Raw genomic sequence first — 14,420 nt, 5'->3', positions numbered from 1 at the left:
CCGAGGAAGGTAGTTCCCTGGGCCGAAACATGGTGTCTTTGGAATAGAAAGAGGGACTAAACCGGGGCTTAGGCCATGGCCGTGCTGCTGGAGACCACGCTGGGGGACATCGTCATCGATCTGTACACTGAGGAGAGGCCGCGAGGTAAGGGGACAGAGAGTGAAGAGATGCACACAGATACAGCTCTTATCAGTGACTTCCATTCAATCCCATTGCCACAGGTGTATAAAATCCAGCACCTAGCCACTCAGACTGCCCTTATAAACATTGGTAAAGGAATGGGTCATTCTAAAGAGCCCCCAGAATTCCAGCATAATACTGTTTATAGGATGCCATTGATACAACAGGCCAGTAAGGTCTCCTGCACAGGACCCTGTCCACATTTCAGTCCGCAAACCATGGATCTGCAAAAACGGATAACCTTCTGTGTGCGTTACACACAGGGCCGGCGCCACCAGTAAGGCTAGTTTCACACTTGCGGCAGGACGGATCCGACATGCTGTTCACCATGTCGGATCCGTCCTGCGGCTATTTCGCCATTGACTATAATGGGGTGGAGCTACGGCGGTGCACGGAGAAAGCCACCGGACTAAAAAACCTGACATGCAGTCATTATAGTCAATGGGGACGGAGCGGGGCACGGCGAAATAGCCGCAGGACGGATCAGACATGGTGAACAGCATGTCTGATCCGTCCTGCCGCAAGTGTGAAAGTCGCCTAGGGCGCCATTTAGCAGGGGGTGCCCGTTGTAGCAGGGGGTGCCTCCTGAGCGGCTGAGCGCTTGCCGCTCTAAAGAATCTCCGGCCGCCGGCTCAGTGCTGCGCAGCCTGCCTGCTGTCATGCTGTGTCTGCTCTGTGCTGTTGTTAATGTAGCGTGGCTGAGCTCTGTTCGGTCCGCGGTACAGGAGCATTTGTTTCCTGTACCCGGCCGGACTGACAGGAAGTGCTCACTTAGTGTGCACTTCCTTTCAGTCCGGCTGGGTACAGGAAACAAATGCTCCTGTACCGCTGACCGAACAGAGCTCGGCCACGCTACACTAGTGGTGGTGGTGGTGGTGGTGGTGGGGGGGCTGGAATGAGAGTGACAAGGGAGGGGGGGGGCTGGAATGAGAGTGACAAGGGAGTCCCCAGAGCCAGACTGCAGCCAGAGACCAGATCATCTTATTGTCCTGGTGGTAAGTAGATAATGCAATATGTTTATTATGTAATTGTTTAGTTATTAATACTACATTGGAAACTAATTTACCTCACATTTAGGGTCCATTCACACATCCATGTGTGTTTTGCGGATCCACAAAACACGAACAGCGGCAATGTGCATTCCGCATTTTGCGGGCACTAAGAGAATATGCCTATTCTTGTCCGCTATTGCGGACAAGAATAGGACATGTTCTATTTTTTTCAGGATCGGAGTTGCGGATCCGGGTCCGCAATTCCGGATCGGGTCCGCACGTCGTGCGGCCCCATAGAAATGTATGGGTCCGCAATTCCGTTCCGCAAAAAGAGACAGCTACAAGAAGCTGGATTATCCCTAAGGGAAACATAGCAGTTCTTTTAATTTAAAAGCTGAGAAAGGGGTGGAACATGATATGGGCAGATCATCTGATAAGGGGGGGTAGGCAGCAATTTTTATCTTGCCTAGGACGGCAAAAATCCTTGCACCGGCCCTGGTTACACATTTGTCTCGCTGCCATCAATAGAAATGACTTCACATCTGCAGAATAGGGAATATTCTATAGTTTGGGGAATGACCCCACAAATCAGCAAAACGAATACAGATGTGGGGCAGTGTGATAGCACACGGGTGAAAGTAGTGTGCATGAGGCCGAATGGTGCATCTCCACATGCCAACTGAGCAGGCAGTTATTGGGGATGAAGCCTTTGTTCCTGATAATTGCCTGCTCCTTAGAGGAGTTCAGTCATCTCCTGTATCAGGATGCAGGATTACCGCTGCCACCACTCCTCATACAGTCATTACTTCAGGGCAGCAGATCCCTGTTTACACAGCACCATCTTTTGCCTGCATAAACAATGGCTTCACAGGATGAATGAGTCTGCGGACTCCATCAGAGGTTGTCTCTCTTCAGTAAATAGTATTTATCATGTAGAGAAAGATAATACAAGGCAGTAACTAATGTATTGTGATTGTCCATATTGCCTCCTTTGCTGACTGGATTCATATTCCCATCACATTATACACTGCTTGTTTCCATGGTTACGACCACCTTGCAATCCATCAGTGGTGGTCGTGCTTGCACACTATAGGAAAAAGCATCAGCCTATGTGCGCTCCCACAGTCCCGGCCACTAGAGCACCAGAGAGGACAGCACTTTTTCCTATAGTGTGCAAGCACGGACACTGCTACTGGATTACAGGGTGGTCCTAACCATGGAAATGAGCAGTTTATAATAAAAAAGAATCCAGCCAGCAAAGGAGACAATATGGACAATCACAATACATTAGTAAGTGCCTTGTATTAACTTTCTCTACATAATAAATGCCATTTGCTGAAGTGAGACAACCCCTTTAACAGCAGCACAAAAACTGTTCAGGAGCGTGATGGAATGGATTCCCATGGGTGAGCATGCAAGCCATATATCGCCAAGCACTATGCCAGGCTTCACACGGGGTGTTGTAAAGCATGCCACCACTGGACTCTGGAGCAGTGGAAACCCGTTCCATATCCTGCAGTCTAATGGACGAGTGGGTTTGGTAAATGCCACAAGAGCATTACCTGCCTGACTGCATTGTGCCAACTGTAAAGTTTGGCAGAGAAGGGTCAAGGCTACACGCACATGACCGTATGTATTTTGTGGTCCACAAAAAATATGGATGACGTCTGTGTGACGTCCGTATTGCATCAGTTTTTTTGCAGATCCATTGTAACAATGCTTCTCCTTGTCCACAGAACGGACAAGAATAGGACATGCTCTATATTTTTTGCGGGGCTACGGAACGGACATATGGACAGCACACATTGAAATGAATTGGTCCACATCCTATCCGCAAAAAAAACGGAAGGGACATGGAAACAAAATACGTTTGTGTGCATGAGGCCTAATGCTATGAGGTTGTTTTTCCAGGTTTGGCCCAGGCCTCTTAGTTCAAGTCAAGGGACGTCTTAACACTCCGTGTGCTGTCCGCATCCGTTGCTCCGTTCCGTGGCTCCGCAAAAAAAATATAACATGTCCTATTCTTGTCCGCGCTTTGCGGACAAGAATAGGCATTTATATTGAAGGCTGTCCGTGCCGTTCCACGATTTGCGGACCGCAGAACACACCACGGTCTTGTGCATGAGGCCTAACTGTGTGGGAACAGTTTGGGGAAGGCCCTTTTCCATTCTTGCACAACTATGCCCAGTGGACAAAACGTTCCACAGTCACTCTCCAAAATCCTGTAGAAATCCTTCCCAGAAGAGTGGAAGCTGCTTTAGCTGCAAAGGGGGGACATCTCCATGTTAATGCCTGTGGAATCAGAATGGGATGTCATAAAAGCTCTAGTAGGTCTAGTGTGTGCGGTGTCCAATACTTTTGTCCATTGTGTGTGTGTGTGTGTGTATATATATATATATATATATATATATATCTGTATGCTGTTTCCCTGTGTTCATCTGTGGAAGCTGCTCGTGTCCACCTGTCTCTGCAGATGTAGCAGTCAATGGGAGGCCATGGAATAGTCCAGCAGAACTAGAGCCACTCTTTACATCTCTACATTGGTTAAAAAGTGGCGTTTCTCAAGTGTGAGACCACTTCTTTCAAGAACATAGTTACTAATTACAGGGCCAAAAATGACCCGATCATCATGGCGACTAGAAACGTGGCTAAGCCCTGGCTTCATACATTCGGTAGCTGGAGCCATCATTTTCAGCACTGAGGACTCAGGACAACTTTTGTAAATCCGTTGCACCCAATTTCATTTAGAAGCCAAACTTTTTCCAAAACTGATGACATTTTTCTATTTGTCTGAAAAAGTGTCAGACAGCCTAAGAGTGACCCTCTAGGATGATGGGTCCAGAGAGATGCAGGCCAGATGCCAGATCGTGCATGAACCCCTTTGTAAATACCAGTATCTGGGCATCTGTTCTGCTCGATGTGCACCCGTCTGCTGATCCTCGTCTGTTACTCTTATAAATGGCCGGTGATTGCTAGCTGCATCGGAGGAAAGCTTTCCGACCTTTATTGTATTTGTTCTGTTGTCTTTTTGTAATGCATATTCTTTTTCCTTTTAGCTTGCTTAAATTTCCTGAAGCTCTGCAAGATAAAATACTACAATTACTGTCTCATTCACAATGTGCAGGTCAGTATTCCTATGAATGAGGTGCGCATTTACTAACACTGGCATGCGGTAGAGCAGTGCCCCGGTAGTAATTACAGTGTAGTACGTATGTACCATGGTTTATGAGAGGGATACCCAACCTGCGGCCCTCCTTCTGTTGTAAAACTACAACTCCCAGCATTCCCGGACAGCCTACAGCATGGCAAGATGGGAGTTGTAGTTGGAGGGCCGCAGGTTAAGCATCTACACCCGGTAGTCACTGCAGTTCACAGCCACTTTGGAATTCCGACACCCCCGCTGATCAGCTGTTTGAAGAGAAGGCTGCTGTCCGTGCGAGCTCAGCGGTGAGCGGGTTTAATTAGAAGAAGCCATCCCATTCACTTCAATGGAACGGCTCGTTCCTATTAAAGTGTATAGGAAGGAGCCTCCCCATAGAAGTGAATGGGATGGCTTCTTGTAATTAAACCCGCTCACCGCTGCGATGTCCACGGCGAGCAGGTAAACAATGAAGGGAAGGCTGCGCTTGCATACAGCGCCACCTTCTCTTCAAACAGCTGATCGGCGGGGGTGTTGGATGGGTCGCTCCGCAAATGAGGATCAGCACAGAACCAGCGCTTCCTCAACTCTGCACCTCATTCACCCATTGGTGATTTCATCAGGTCTGTTTAGGACCCACTCCTGGTTGTGGCTACTAAATACGGACTACATCTACAATGTTTATGTGGGAAGACCGTTTCTGTTTGATGAATTGGTTGCCCGCAAGTCATTAATTTGGGTCAAATTTTTCTATTACCATTTTTATTCTCTTGTAAAGAAAACAAAAATGTGGCATCTGAATGCACAGATATAGCCAGTATCCCGAAAGAGATGTTGGTTGTGTCATATGTGTGAAGCCAATTGCCCTGTGTCTTTTCCAAATCTGTGGTATTCACCGTTGTCTTTTCCTCCAAAAAGAGAGATTTTATCATACAGACTGGCGACCCTTCAGGAACAGGCAGAGGAGGCGAGTCCATCTTTAGGTATGCCGTTCACTTTTGTTGCTAAATGTGCATGCTTTTTCTTTTTCTCCGATTAACCTATGGAATCGCATGTTTCAGGCTACTTTCACACTTGCGTTTGGTGCGGATCTGTTATAGAGCTGCACAGACGCATCCGTTCAGATAATACAACCGCATGCATCCGTTCAGAACGGATCCGTTTGTATTATCTTTAACATAGCCAAAACGGATCCATCTTGAAGACCATTGAAAGTCAATGGAGGACGGATCCGTTTTCTATTGTGCCAGATTGTGTCAGTGAAAACGGATCCGTCCCCATTGACCTACATTGTGTGTTAGAACGGATCCGTTTGGTTTAGTTTCGTCAAACGGACACCAAAACGCTGAAAGCAGCGTTTTGGTGTCCACCTCCAGAGCGGAATGGCGGCTGAACAGAGCCAAACTGATGCATTCTGAGCGGATCCTTATCCATTCAGAATGCATTGGGGCTGAACTGATCCGTTTTGGGCCCCTTGTGAGAGCCATGAACGGATCTCACAAACTGAAAGCTAAAACACCAGTGTGAAAGTAGCCTTAGATGTTTAATTTAGATTTGTACAAAAAGTTTTCTGCTAAGCTCTCAGAACTATTTGATCCATATCTCCTAGAAGCATTCTTGTCTGTTCTTCATATAAACTCTGGTTAGCTTTTACTACTTGGGAGAGATGCTTGCTTGCTGGTATCTTTTGGTATCATGTATTCCTTATTCTTCCTTATTATCTCATATGTCACCTATTATTTCAGTAAGTTGTATGGAGACCAGGCATCTTATTTTGAACCTGAGAAAGTGCCAAGGATAAAACACAAGAAGTTTGGAACAGTGTCAATGGTGAACAATGGCAGTGATCAGCATGGATCACAGGTGAGAGAGGAGACCCTGTGCAACATATCTTTATTATATCCTATGGAGTAATCATGAATGTACATATGGCAACATTCAGAAATTGTTTGCTTTTATTATTTTTTATTTAGAGGAAATTATGTTTTGTAAAAAAAAAAAAAAAGGATAAAAATATGATCGACTAGAAGTGGAACCCATCTTTAGAGATATTCCCAAGTCTGTGGCTCCAAGGATTCTGGCAAGTTCCTCTTTTTCCATAAGAAAACTGAGGAGAAAGGCTGCATTCACTTATTATTCGTTTATACTTTATGATGTATGTAGACCCCATAATGGGATCTGCAGTTGTTTTTTTTTAAATATCTACCAACTCTACACAGACCAAAAATAATATGGTGTGAGCCACAGTCTCCTTCTCCTTAGTGGAAGAAAATTAAACTTTTTATACTTTTGTGGCTTATTAAAATAAAAAAGGCATGTATGGATGTAGCAGAGTTAACAGTCACACTTGCTCAGTTATCACATCTAGTTAACGCATTATCACTGTGACTGTTAACTGCTGCATCTGTATTACCAGTTAGATGCCTTTTTAAAGAGGACCTTTCATCTGAATCAAGTAAGTAAACTGAATATACATACATGGAGAGCGGCGCCCAGGGATCCCCCTGCACTTACTGTTATCCCCGGGCGCCGCTCCGTTCTCCGGTTATAGGCTCCGGTAAAGTCACAGTTAGGCTCCACCCATTTGAGCCTGCCGGCGTCTCTTTCTCCTATGTTGTAGCGCTGGCCAATCGCAGCGCTCAGCTCATAGCATGGCTAAGAGCTGAGCGCTGCGATTGGCCAGCGCTACAGCATAGGAGAAGGAGACCGCGGCAGGCTCCAATGGGTGGAGCCTAACTGTGACTTTACCGGAGCCTATAACCGGAGAACGGAGCGGCGCCCGGGGATAACAGTAAGTGCAGGGGGATCCCTGGGCGCCGCTCTCCATGTATGTATATTCAGTTTACTTACTTGATTCAGATGAAAGGTCCTCTTTAAGTGTTCTTGCATGGCAAGACCACTTACTGTTATCTCACATATATATTATTATTATTATTATTATAGCCAAATTTACTACCCTAACTCCTCCCACAGTATTTACACTACATAGACAGTAATATACTGAAACGTGCGGATTGTTCCCGATTGGTGTGCTATTACTTTGTCAAACGTTTCGCCGTATAGTTTACGTTTTTGTGGCAAAATTGGTCCCATAGTTATGAATGGCGGAATATTCAAAACTAGAGTGGGAGCTGACAAAAGCTAGAGTGGGAGCTGAAAAATCAAGACATGATTTCTGAACTGCCACCACTCCCTCGTTTTCAAGCCCACCTACACAAATCTTATATCAAAACGTTCAGGTATCCCTGCTGCCACTAAAAATGTCCACGGATAAGCCATAGTCCTCTTAGTTTTCACAATATGACCATTTGTTTGCAACTCACGCTGCCCATTGACATTCATTGAAACTCCACTCTAGCCACCTCATATTTGAAGGGCAATTTCTAAACTGCGACTGTGTCTTCATTTATATTATTTCAGAGACATATTATGCATCAAAAAGTAGGTCTGGGTCTTGTGATTCTCAGAATATAAAGCTCTCTGTAGGATTTATAATTTTTAAACTACAACCGTTTGAAGATGGCAACCGCCAGTGAAGTGAGCAAGTTGGAGCAGTTTGTTTTTAACCGCTCTTCTCTGCCCTTGCTGTAGAGTGAGTTGCCATAGGAACCCAGGTGTGTGAGCAGCCAGCAGAGCAACAAAAGCTAGAGTGTGAGCTGAAAAATCAGGACATGATTTCTAAATTGCCACCACTCCCTCATTTTCAAGCCCACCTACACAAATCTGCTGTTAATGTTTTTATAAATATATGTTTTAATGTAACTGTGAAGCACTTTGGGCAACAACATTGCAATTAAATGTGCTATATAAATAAAAATAAAAGTTGAAATGCATTTCTCACTCTATCAAGCTTGCCATGTGCACTTTTTAAATCAATTAGTTAGTGAAATGTTTACTATCTTTACTCACTCCAAACACTCCACACAGTTACTCTGCCCAGTCCAGTTGTAGACTACTGGTGGAGGCAAGAACACTTCACACAATTTCCCCAGAAATTGTAGCTTTTCTAGTTTTAATATATTGCAAAGTTAACAATATAATACAGTTTTTGTGTATTGCTGAGATTCATCTATTTGGGAGCAGTGCAGGATACATGTCAAATCTTTGCTTTAGCTGACCAGTTAGTTCTTAGAGGAGTAACTACCTAAACAAGCCTTGACGAGAGTTGTGCCTGACTGCATGAGTCTTCTAGGTGAATGCTTATAGTACAGACCCACAAACTCTTTTTCTCGCTCATATCATTGGGGGACACAGGACCATGGGTATAGCTGCTGCTGCCACTAGGAGGTGACACTAGGCTGAAAACTGTTAGCTCCTCCTCCGCCAGCTATACCCCCTCCGGCTAGGAGAGAGCTCTCAGTTTTTAGCTTAGTGTCGTAGGAGGCAGACCCCCTATATTTTCTTCTTCTTTCTTCTGGAGATGGGGGTCCAGAGCCACAGCGGGGCTCTGCATCCCCAGGAGGCTGACCGGTGATGGATATTCCACCGCTCTGCCTCCGACAAGAAGAAAAAGTGGACCAGGTCAGCTTGTCTCTCCTGCTCCCCCCCCAGCCATAGGGCCACCTGTTCCTGCCCTTCACTCAAGTCCCTGTCACTTGTGCCAGGGACTGAAGAGGTGGCCCTGCTGGTCTGTGTTAGAAGGGTGAAAACCACAGATGAAGACGGGTAAGTATGTCTCTCTGTGTTTGTATGTCTGGCACTGCGAGGGTTAATCGCATCGGAGGAGCTGGGGAGCATTAGCACCAGCGTTCCTACCAAGACGGCAGCTGGAGGGGGCGATGGCACTGTTAGGGTTAATGGCCGCGCGGGAGCGACTCTGCTCCTGCGGTCTTTCTCTTTCTCTCTCTTTGGCCCTGAGTCTCCCTCACTGTTCTGCTTCCTGGCGTGCCCCGTTTTCCTTATGTTTTTTTGCCTCAATTTCGCGGTCTTTTGCCAATCGATGGGGGCGTGGCCTAATGCGGCAGCCGTTGGGGGCGTCGCTTAGTTTCCCGTCGCGGCCTTCTCTTCCTGCCGTCAAAGGATGGATGTACTGCATGTAAGGTGAAGTTTTCTCGTGGACAGGCGAACCCCCTGTGTTTATCCTGCCAGCCAGCCCAGAGTCTACAGCCCGCTGACATGCCCATTCCCCCAGGTAGTGTGGAGCGGACCTCTCAAAAATCTCCCAATCCACCCTTTCCTTGATGGGTCGCTTGGTTGAGACATCGTCCCCTGCGCAGCCAGCGAGCTCTCAGGGCACCCAATACAGGGGCAGAACCCCCGGCAAGCGTCCCAGGCACGGTCACATCTCCTCCTCGGACGCATCGCCATCCCCTCCTCCCCCCGGTTCGCCGTCCAAAGCGTCCTCTCTGAGGGGGGATCCCTCATCGGATGGGGACATCGTGGAGTCGGATCCTGACCGTTCTTGCCAGATGGCGGCATTGGTGGATAGTCTAGTGTCGGCGGTCCGGGACACTTTCTAACTGCAGGATGAGAGCTCCTCCTCCTCTCACCAAGGGGTATCCTTCCTGCGAATCAAGCAGGCCCTGAAGTCTTTTCCGGTCCACAACGACTTTTCCCTACTGACGACCAAAGCTTGGGAGCAGCCGGGCTCGCGCTTTCTAGTTCCAAAGCGTTTGGATCTTCTCTATCTGTTTCCCCCTGATTCTGTGAGTAAATAGTCTTCCTCGCCAAAAATAGACCCACCCGTGGCTCGCTTGGCTAAGCACACTACCATTCCGGTAGCAGATGGTTCCTCCTTGCAGGACCTGATGGATAGGCGGATTGAATCCCTCGCTAAATCTATCTTTCCACTTCACCACCATGACGGCCCAGAGAGAGAGATTGACCCCTGACCTCTGTAGGGGCAGGAACAGAGATAGGTTTAAAGGACCCCTCCCACCACCATTCACCAGTGTGTTCCTGCCCCTATAGTGGCCAGGACAGAGAAAAGTCCTCTCTGGCTTCAGGGAGGTGAAGTGGACCTCGTTTTTTTATTTTCTAAGTTACCTGGGTGACCGCATCGGCGGTCCTTGTGGCCTCCCTTACGGGTCTATCATCCTGGAAAGCGTCCCCTGCTCTCCGGCGGACTAGTTCCAAAGCTGGCAGGGTGACGCCGGGGTCACGCTCCCTACGGAGGGAAGCCTGCCCTGAGCTGCCGCAGGTCGCCTACCTCCCTGTGGGGGAGCCGACCGAAAGGACGTTCTGCGCAGTCGCGCGCGTCTGACGTCACTTCCGGGTTGCCGGTGAAACCCGGAAGTAGACGGGGCCTCTACAAAAATGCTCCCAGCACTCTTCCCCGCTGCGCTCTCTGCATCGCTCGCCCACCGGACATGTCGGACCAGGAGAGGGAGAAAGAGCCGCAGCAAAAGGAGCCGCAGCTGAAGGAGCAGACCGCTTCAGAGCGCCCCTGCGTGAGTAGCCCACCTGGGCAGCCGGCAGCTTCACGGATACCAGGGGGAGGGGGGGGGGGTGTATGTAGGTGTGCACACCCTAGTGTATTCACTGTTCCCTCCCCCTGGGGGTCTGCGGGTATACTGCATCTATATTATGCTCCTATACCTGAGGGGCATAATTTAATGGACTGCCTCTCTCACTTTAGGCCAAATTACCTTTAAAAAAGTCAAAGAAGACCGCCAGATGCATCCAGTGTTCCGTCCGGCTTCCTGATGACTATACAAAAAAACTTTGCAGGGATTGCATCGCTAAATTAGTGAGAGAGGAACAGCCCTCAATTATGCAGGAGTTCAGATCCATGATTCAGGAAGAGGTTAAATCTTCCCTGGCCTCCCTCCGTGAGGATATCGGGGGGTCTCGCCCACCTAAACGGCCCAGGATGGCGGATATTTCTGACTCCGAGGATTTAGAGGACGATGCCTCATCCTCTAAAAAGGAGGACGACGACCCCCTATCTGAGGGCGAGATCGTCGAGGACGCTAGGAAATATTTCTTTTACCTCCAGTGAGATGAGTGACCTTTTAAAGGCTGTCAGGGATACCATGGGGGTGGAGGATATCCAGCGACCCCATACGGTTCAGGAGGAGATGTTTGGTGGATTGAAGATCAAACGCTCCAGGGTCTTCCCCATAAATGAAAACATTAAGGAGATGGTGATGGATGAATGGGCCCATCCTGAAAAGAAACTGGGAATTTCCAAAGAGTTCAGGAACCGCCTTTGTGTTTGACCCGTCAGATTCTAAGATTTTTGACGAGGTTCCTAGAATTGACGTCCAGGTGGCCAAGGTCAATAAAAAAAACTCACTTCCATTTGAGGATTCCTGTCAGTTAAGGGACACTATGGAAAGGAAGGCTGACAGTTTATTAAAAAAGTCTTGGGAGGCTGCCATGTTTAGCGTCAAGACAAACATAGCTGCTACTTCAGTCGCCAGGTCTATGTACCTATGGCTGAATGAATTAGAAGGTCATCTAGTTAACAAGACATCTAGGGACCAGATACTCGATACTATTCCCCTACTAAAATCCGCCACGGGTTTTCTAGCGGACGCCTCTGCAGAGACTATTAGGTTCTCAGCCAAGGACGCCGCTTTGTCCAATGCTGCCCCACGGGCACTTTGGATGAAATCTTGGTCGGGTGACATCTCTTCCAAGATGAAGTTATGTTCTATAGCCTTCTCAGGGGAATATGTGTTTGGTCCTGTACTGGACAGGATCCTTGAGAAGGCAACAGATAAGAAGAAAGGTTTCCCTGAAGAGAAGACCGTTAAAAGGAAATCTTCCTTTCGTAGCCAATTTTCCCAAAATAGCTCCTTTCGTGGTAGGGGTAAATCCGGATGTTGGAGTTACCCAAAAGGGGGGAGGGGTAGAGGTTTCCTCCTTAATCCCCAAAACAAGGGAGGTGACAAACAGTGACGCCAGGATGGGGGGAAGACTATCCCAGTTTTTTGCTCAGTGGCAACAGACTTCTCCCAGCCTCTGGGCTCAAAATCTTGTCAGATACGGTTACAGGATAGAGTTATCTTCCCCCCCCCCCCCCTCCAAATGTGTTTCTGGTTTCTCACCACCCATCTCCTTGTCAGCACAGCCAGATCTGGAGGGAGGTTCAAAACCTCCGGGACTTGGGAGTGGTAATTCCTGTTCCCGAACTTCAACGGGGGCAGGGTTTCTACTCCAGCCTTTTCTTAGTAAAGAAACCGGAGGGTTCCTTCCGGATGATCATAAATCTCAAAAGGCTAAACAAATTTGTTACCTACAAAAAATTCAAGATGGAATCTCTAAATTCCACCATTCCTTTAATTCAAAAGGATGCGTCCCTCTGTACAATCGACCTAAAGGACGCATACTATCATGTTCCTATTCACTTCCAGTCTCAAAGGTTCCTGCGGTTTGCAATAAGAGATCACAGAGGGTCTGTTCACCACTTCCAGTTCGTGGCTCTCCCCTTCGGGCTGGCCTCAGCCCCAAGGATTTTCACGAAGCTGGTGGTAGAGATGGTCTCCTCCCTGAGGTCTCGGGGTGTGACGGTCGTTCCTTACCTAGACGATTTTCTACTAATTTCCAACTCAGTAGATCAGTCTATAGCAGACCGAGACATCTTCTGCTCTCTGCTGACATCTCTGGGGTGGGTGATAAACCTAAAAAAAAGCATCCCTAGTTCCATAGACCAGGGTAAAATTCCTGGGGGTTCTGTTAGATTCAGAAAAACTAACAACCTTTCTTCCAGCAGAAAGAATTCAGAACCTGCAGTCAGCTATCAGGGCCTTCCTGGGACGTCGAGCCTTCTCGTGCAGAGAAGCGATGAGTCTCTTAGGTCAGATGACAGCCTGCATAGTAGCAGTCCCTTGGTGCCAGGCCCATTACAGAGCCCTTCAGTCCTGGCTTTTAAGGAAGTGGGACAAAAATCTATCCTCTTTGGACAGGAAAATCCTGATCCCAGGCCACATAAAATCCTCAGTACGGTGGTGGCTTCAAACAAAAAACTTAACGAAGGGCATGGTCTGGTTCAAATCCCCAGCAGTGCTTATTCATACCGACGCCAGCGTAAAGGGGTGGGGCGCAAAAATTTCTTCCGATCTCTACCAGGGAGACTGGCCTCAAAGTATTGCAGCTCAGTCTTCAAACTACAGGGAGCTCAGGGCAGTTTGGGAGACAATACAGGTAGCCGCTCCAAAATTAAGAAATCAACATATAAAGGTCTATTCAGACAATGTAACGACCGTGTCCTACCTCAAACATCAGGGGGGCACACGGTCTCAGAAACTAGAGGGTCTGTCCAAAAAGATCTTCCTCTGGGGGGAAAAGAACGTAAGGTCGATATCTGCGATTCATTTAAAAGGAAGCCTAAACTGTGCAGAGGACTTCCTCAGCAGGACTACCATAGACCAGGGGGAATGGTCTTTAAACAGGGACGTCTTCAATCTGATCGTCCAGAGGATGGGCCTCCCTCTGGTAGATCTATTTGCTACAAGAATAAACGCAAAGGTATCAACCTTTTGCTCCCTAAATCCAAGGGACAGGCCCCTAGCGATCGACACCTTCTCCCTACACTGGAACTGGGACATTGCATATGCCTTCCCTCCGTTCCCATTAATCCCAAGGGTTCTCCAGAAAATCATCAGGGACAGAGCCAGAGTAATCTTGGTCACTCCATACTGGCCCAAGAGGAGCTGGTTCTCGGTTCTAACCAAACTCTCCTCTCAGGAAGCCTTTATTCTCCCCAAGACGAAGGATATCCTGATCCAGGGGCCGGTTCTCCATCCCCATCCGGAAATCTTCAGTCTCTCGGCTTGGATCCTGAGTCCAACCTTCTAAGACGTAGAGGTCTCTCTGAGGGGGTTATTTCCACCTTGAAGGCCAGCAGAAAGAAGGTGACAAACGCCATTTATTTTAAGATCTGGAAAAAGTTCTGTACCTGGTCGGGCGACGAAGCCCCAGACCAAACCAGACCGAATATACTGAAGATTTTGGATTTCCTGCAGAAGGGCCTAGAGTCTGGGTTAAGTCCTTCTACCCTTAGAGTCCAGGTCTCAGCACTTAGTGCATATTTCGATTCCGAATTAGCCAGCCATAGATGGATCCAAAGATTCCTAAGATCGGCAGCCAGACTAAGACCTTCTCTCAAATCTAAGGTACCTACCTGGGACTTAAACACTGTCCTTAACGGACTCACAGGTCC

At 47.8% G+C, this 14,420-nt stretch overlaps 1 protein-coding gene across 1 annotated transcript in view; it reads left to right on the top strand.

Annotated features, from left to right (window-relative positions):
• The first annotated feature begins 7 nt into the window (after positions 1 to 7).
• PPIL4 (peptidylprolyl isomerase like 4) overlaps positions 8 to 14,420 on the top strand; it is a 47,575-nt gene continuing 33,162 nt past the window's right edge. Inside the window, exons 1-4 of the mRNA XM_040429269.1 lie at positions 8 to 145; positions 4,230 to 4,297; positions 5,231 to 5,295; positions 6,058 to 6,175. Coding sequence (XP_040285203.1) covers positions 76 to 145; positions 4,230 to 4,297; positions 5,231 to 5,295; positions 6,058 to 6,175 — 321 coding nt within the window. The 5' untranslated portion in view covers positions 8 to 75. The remainder of the gene's footprint in view (positions 146 to 4,229; positions 4,298 to 5,230; positions 5,296 to 6,057; positions 6,176 to 14,420) is intronic.

Source organism: Bufo bufo, chromosome 4 (assembly GCF_905171765.1).
Source record: "Bufo bufo chromosome 4, aBufBuf1.1, whole genome shotgun sequence".
NCBI classification, from domain to species: Eukaryota; Metazoa; Chordata; class Amphibia; order Anura; family Bufonidae; genus Bufo; species Bufo bufo.
The sequence above is the reverse complement of the archived record's forward strand: the minus strand, read 5'-3'. Positions and strand labels throughout refer to the sequence as shown.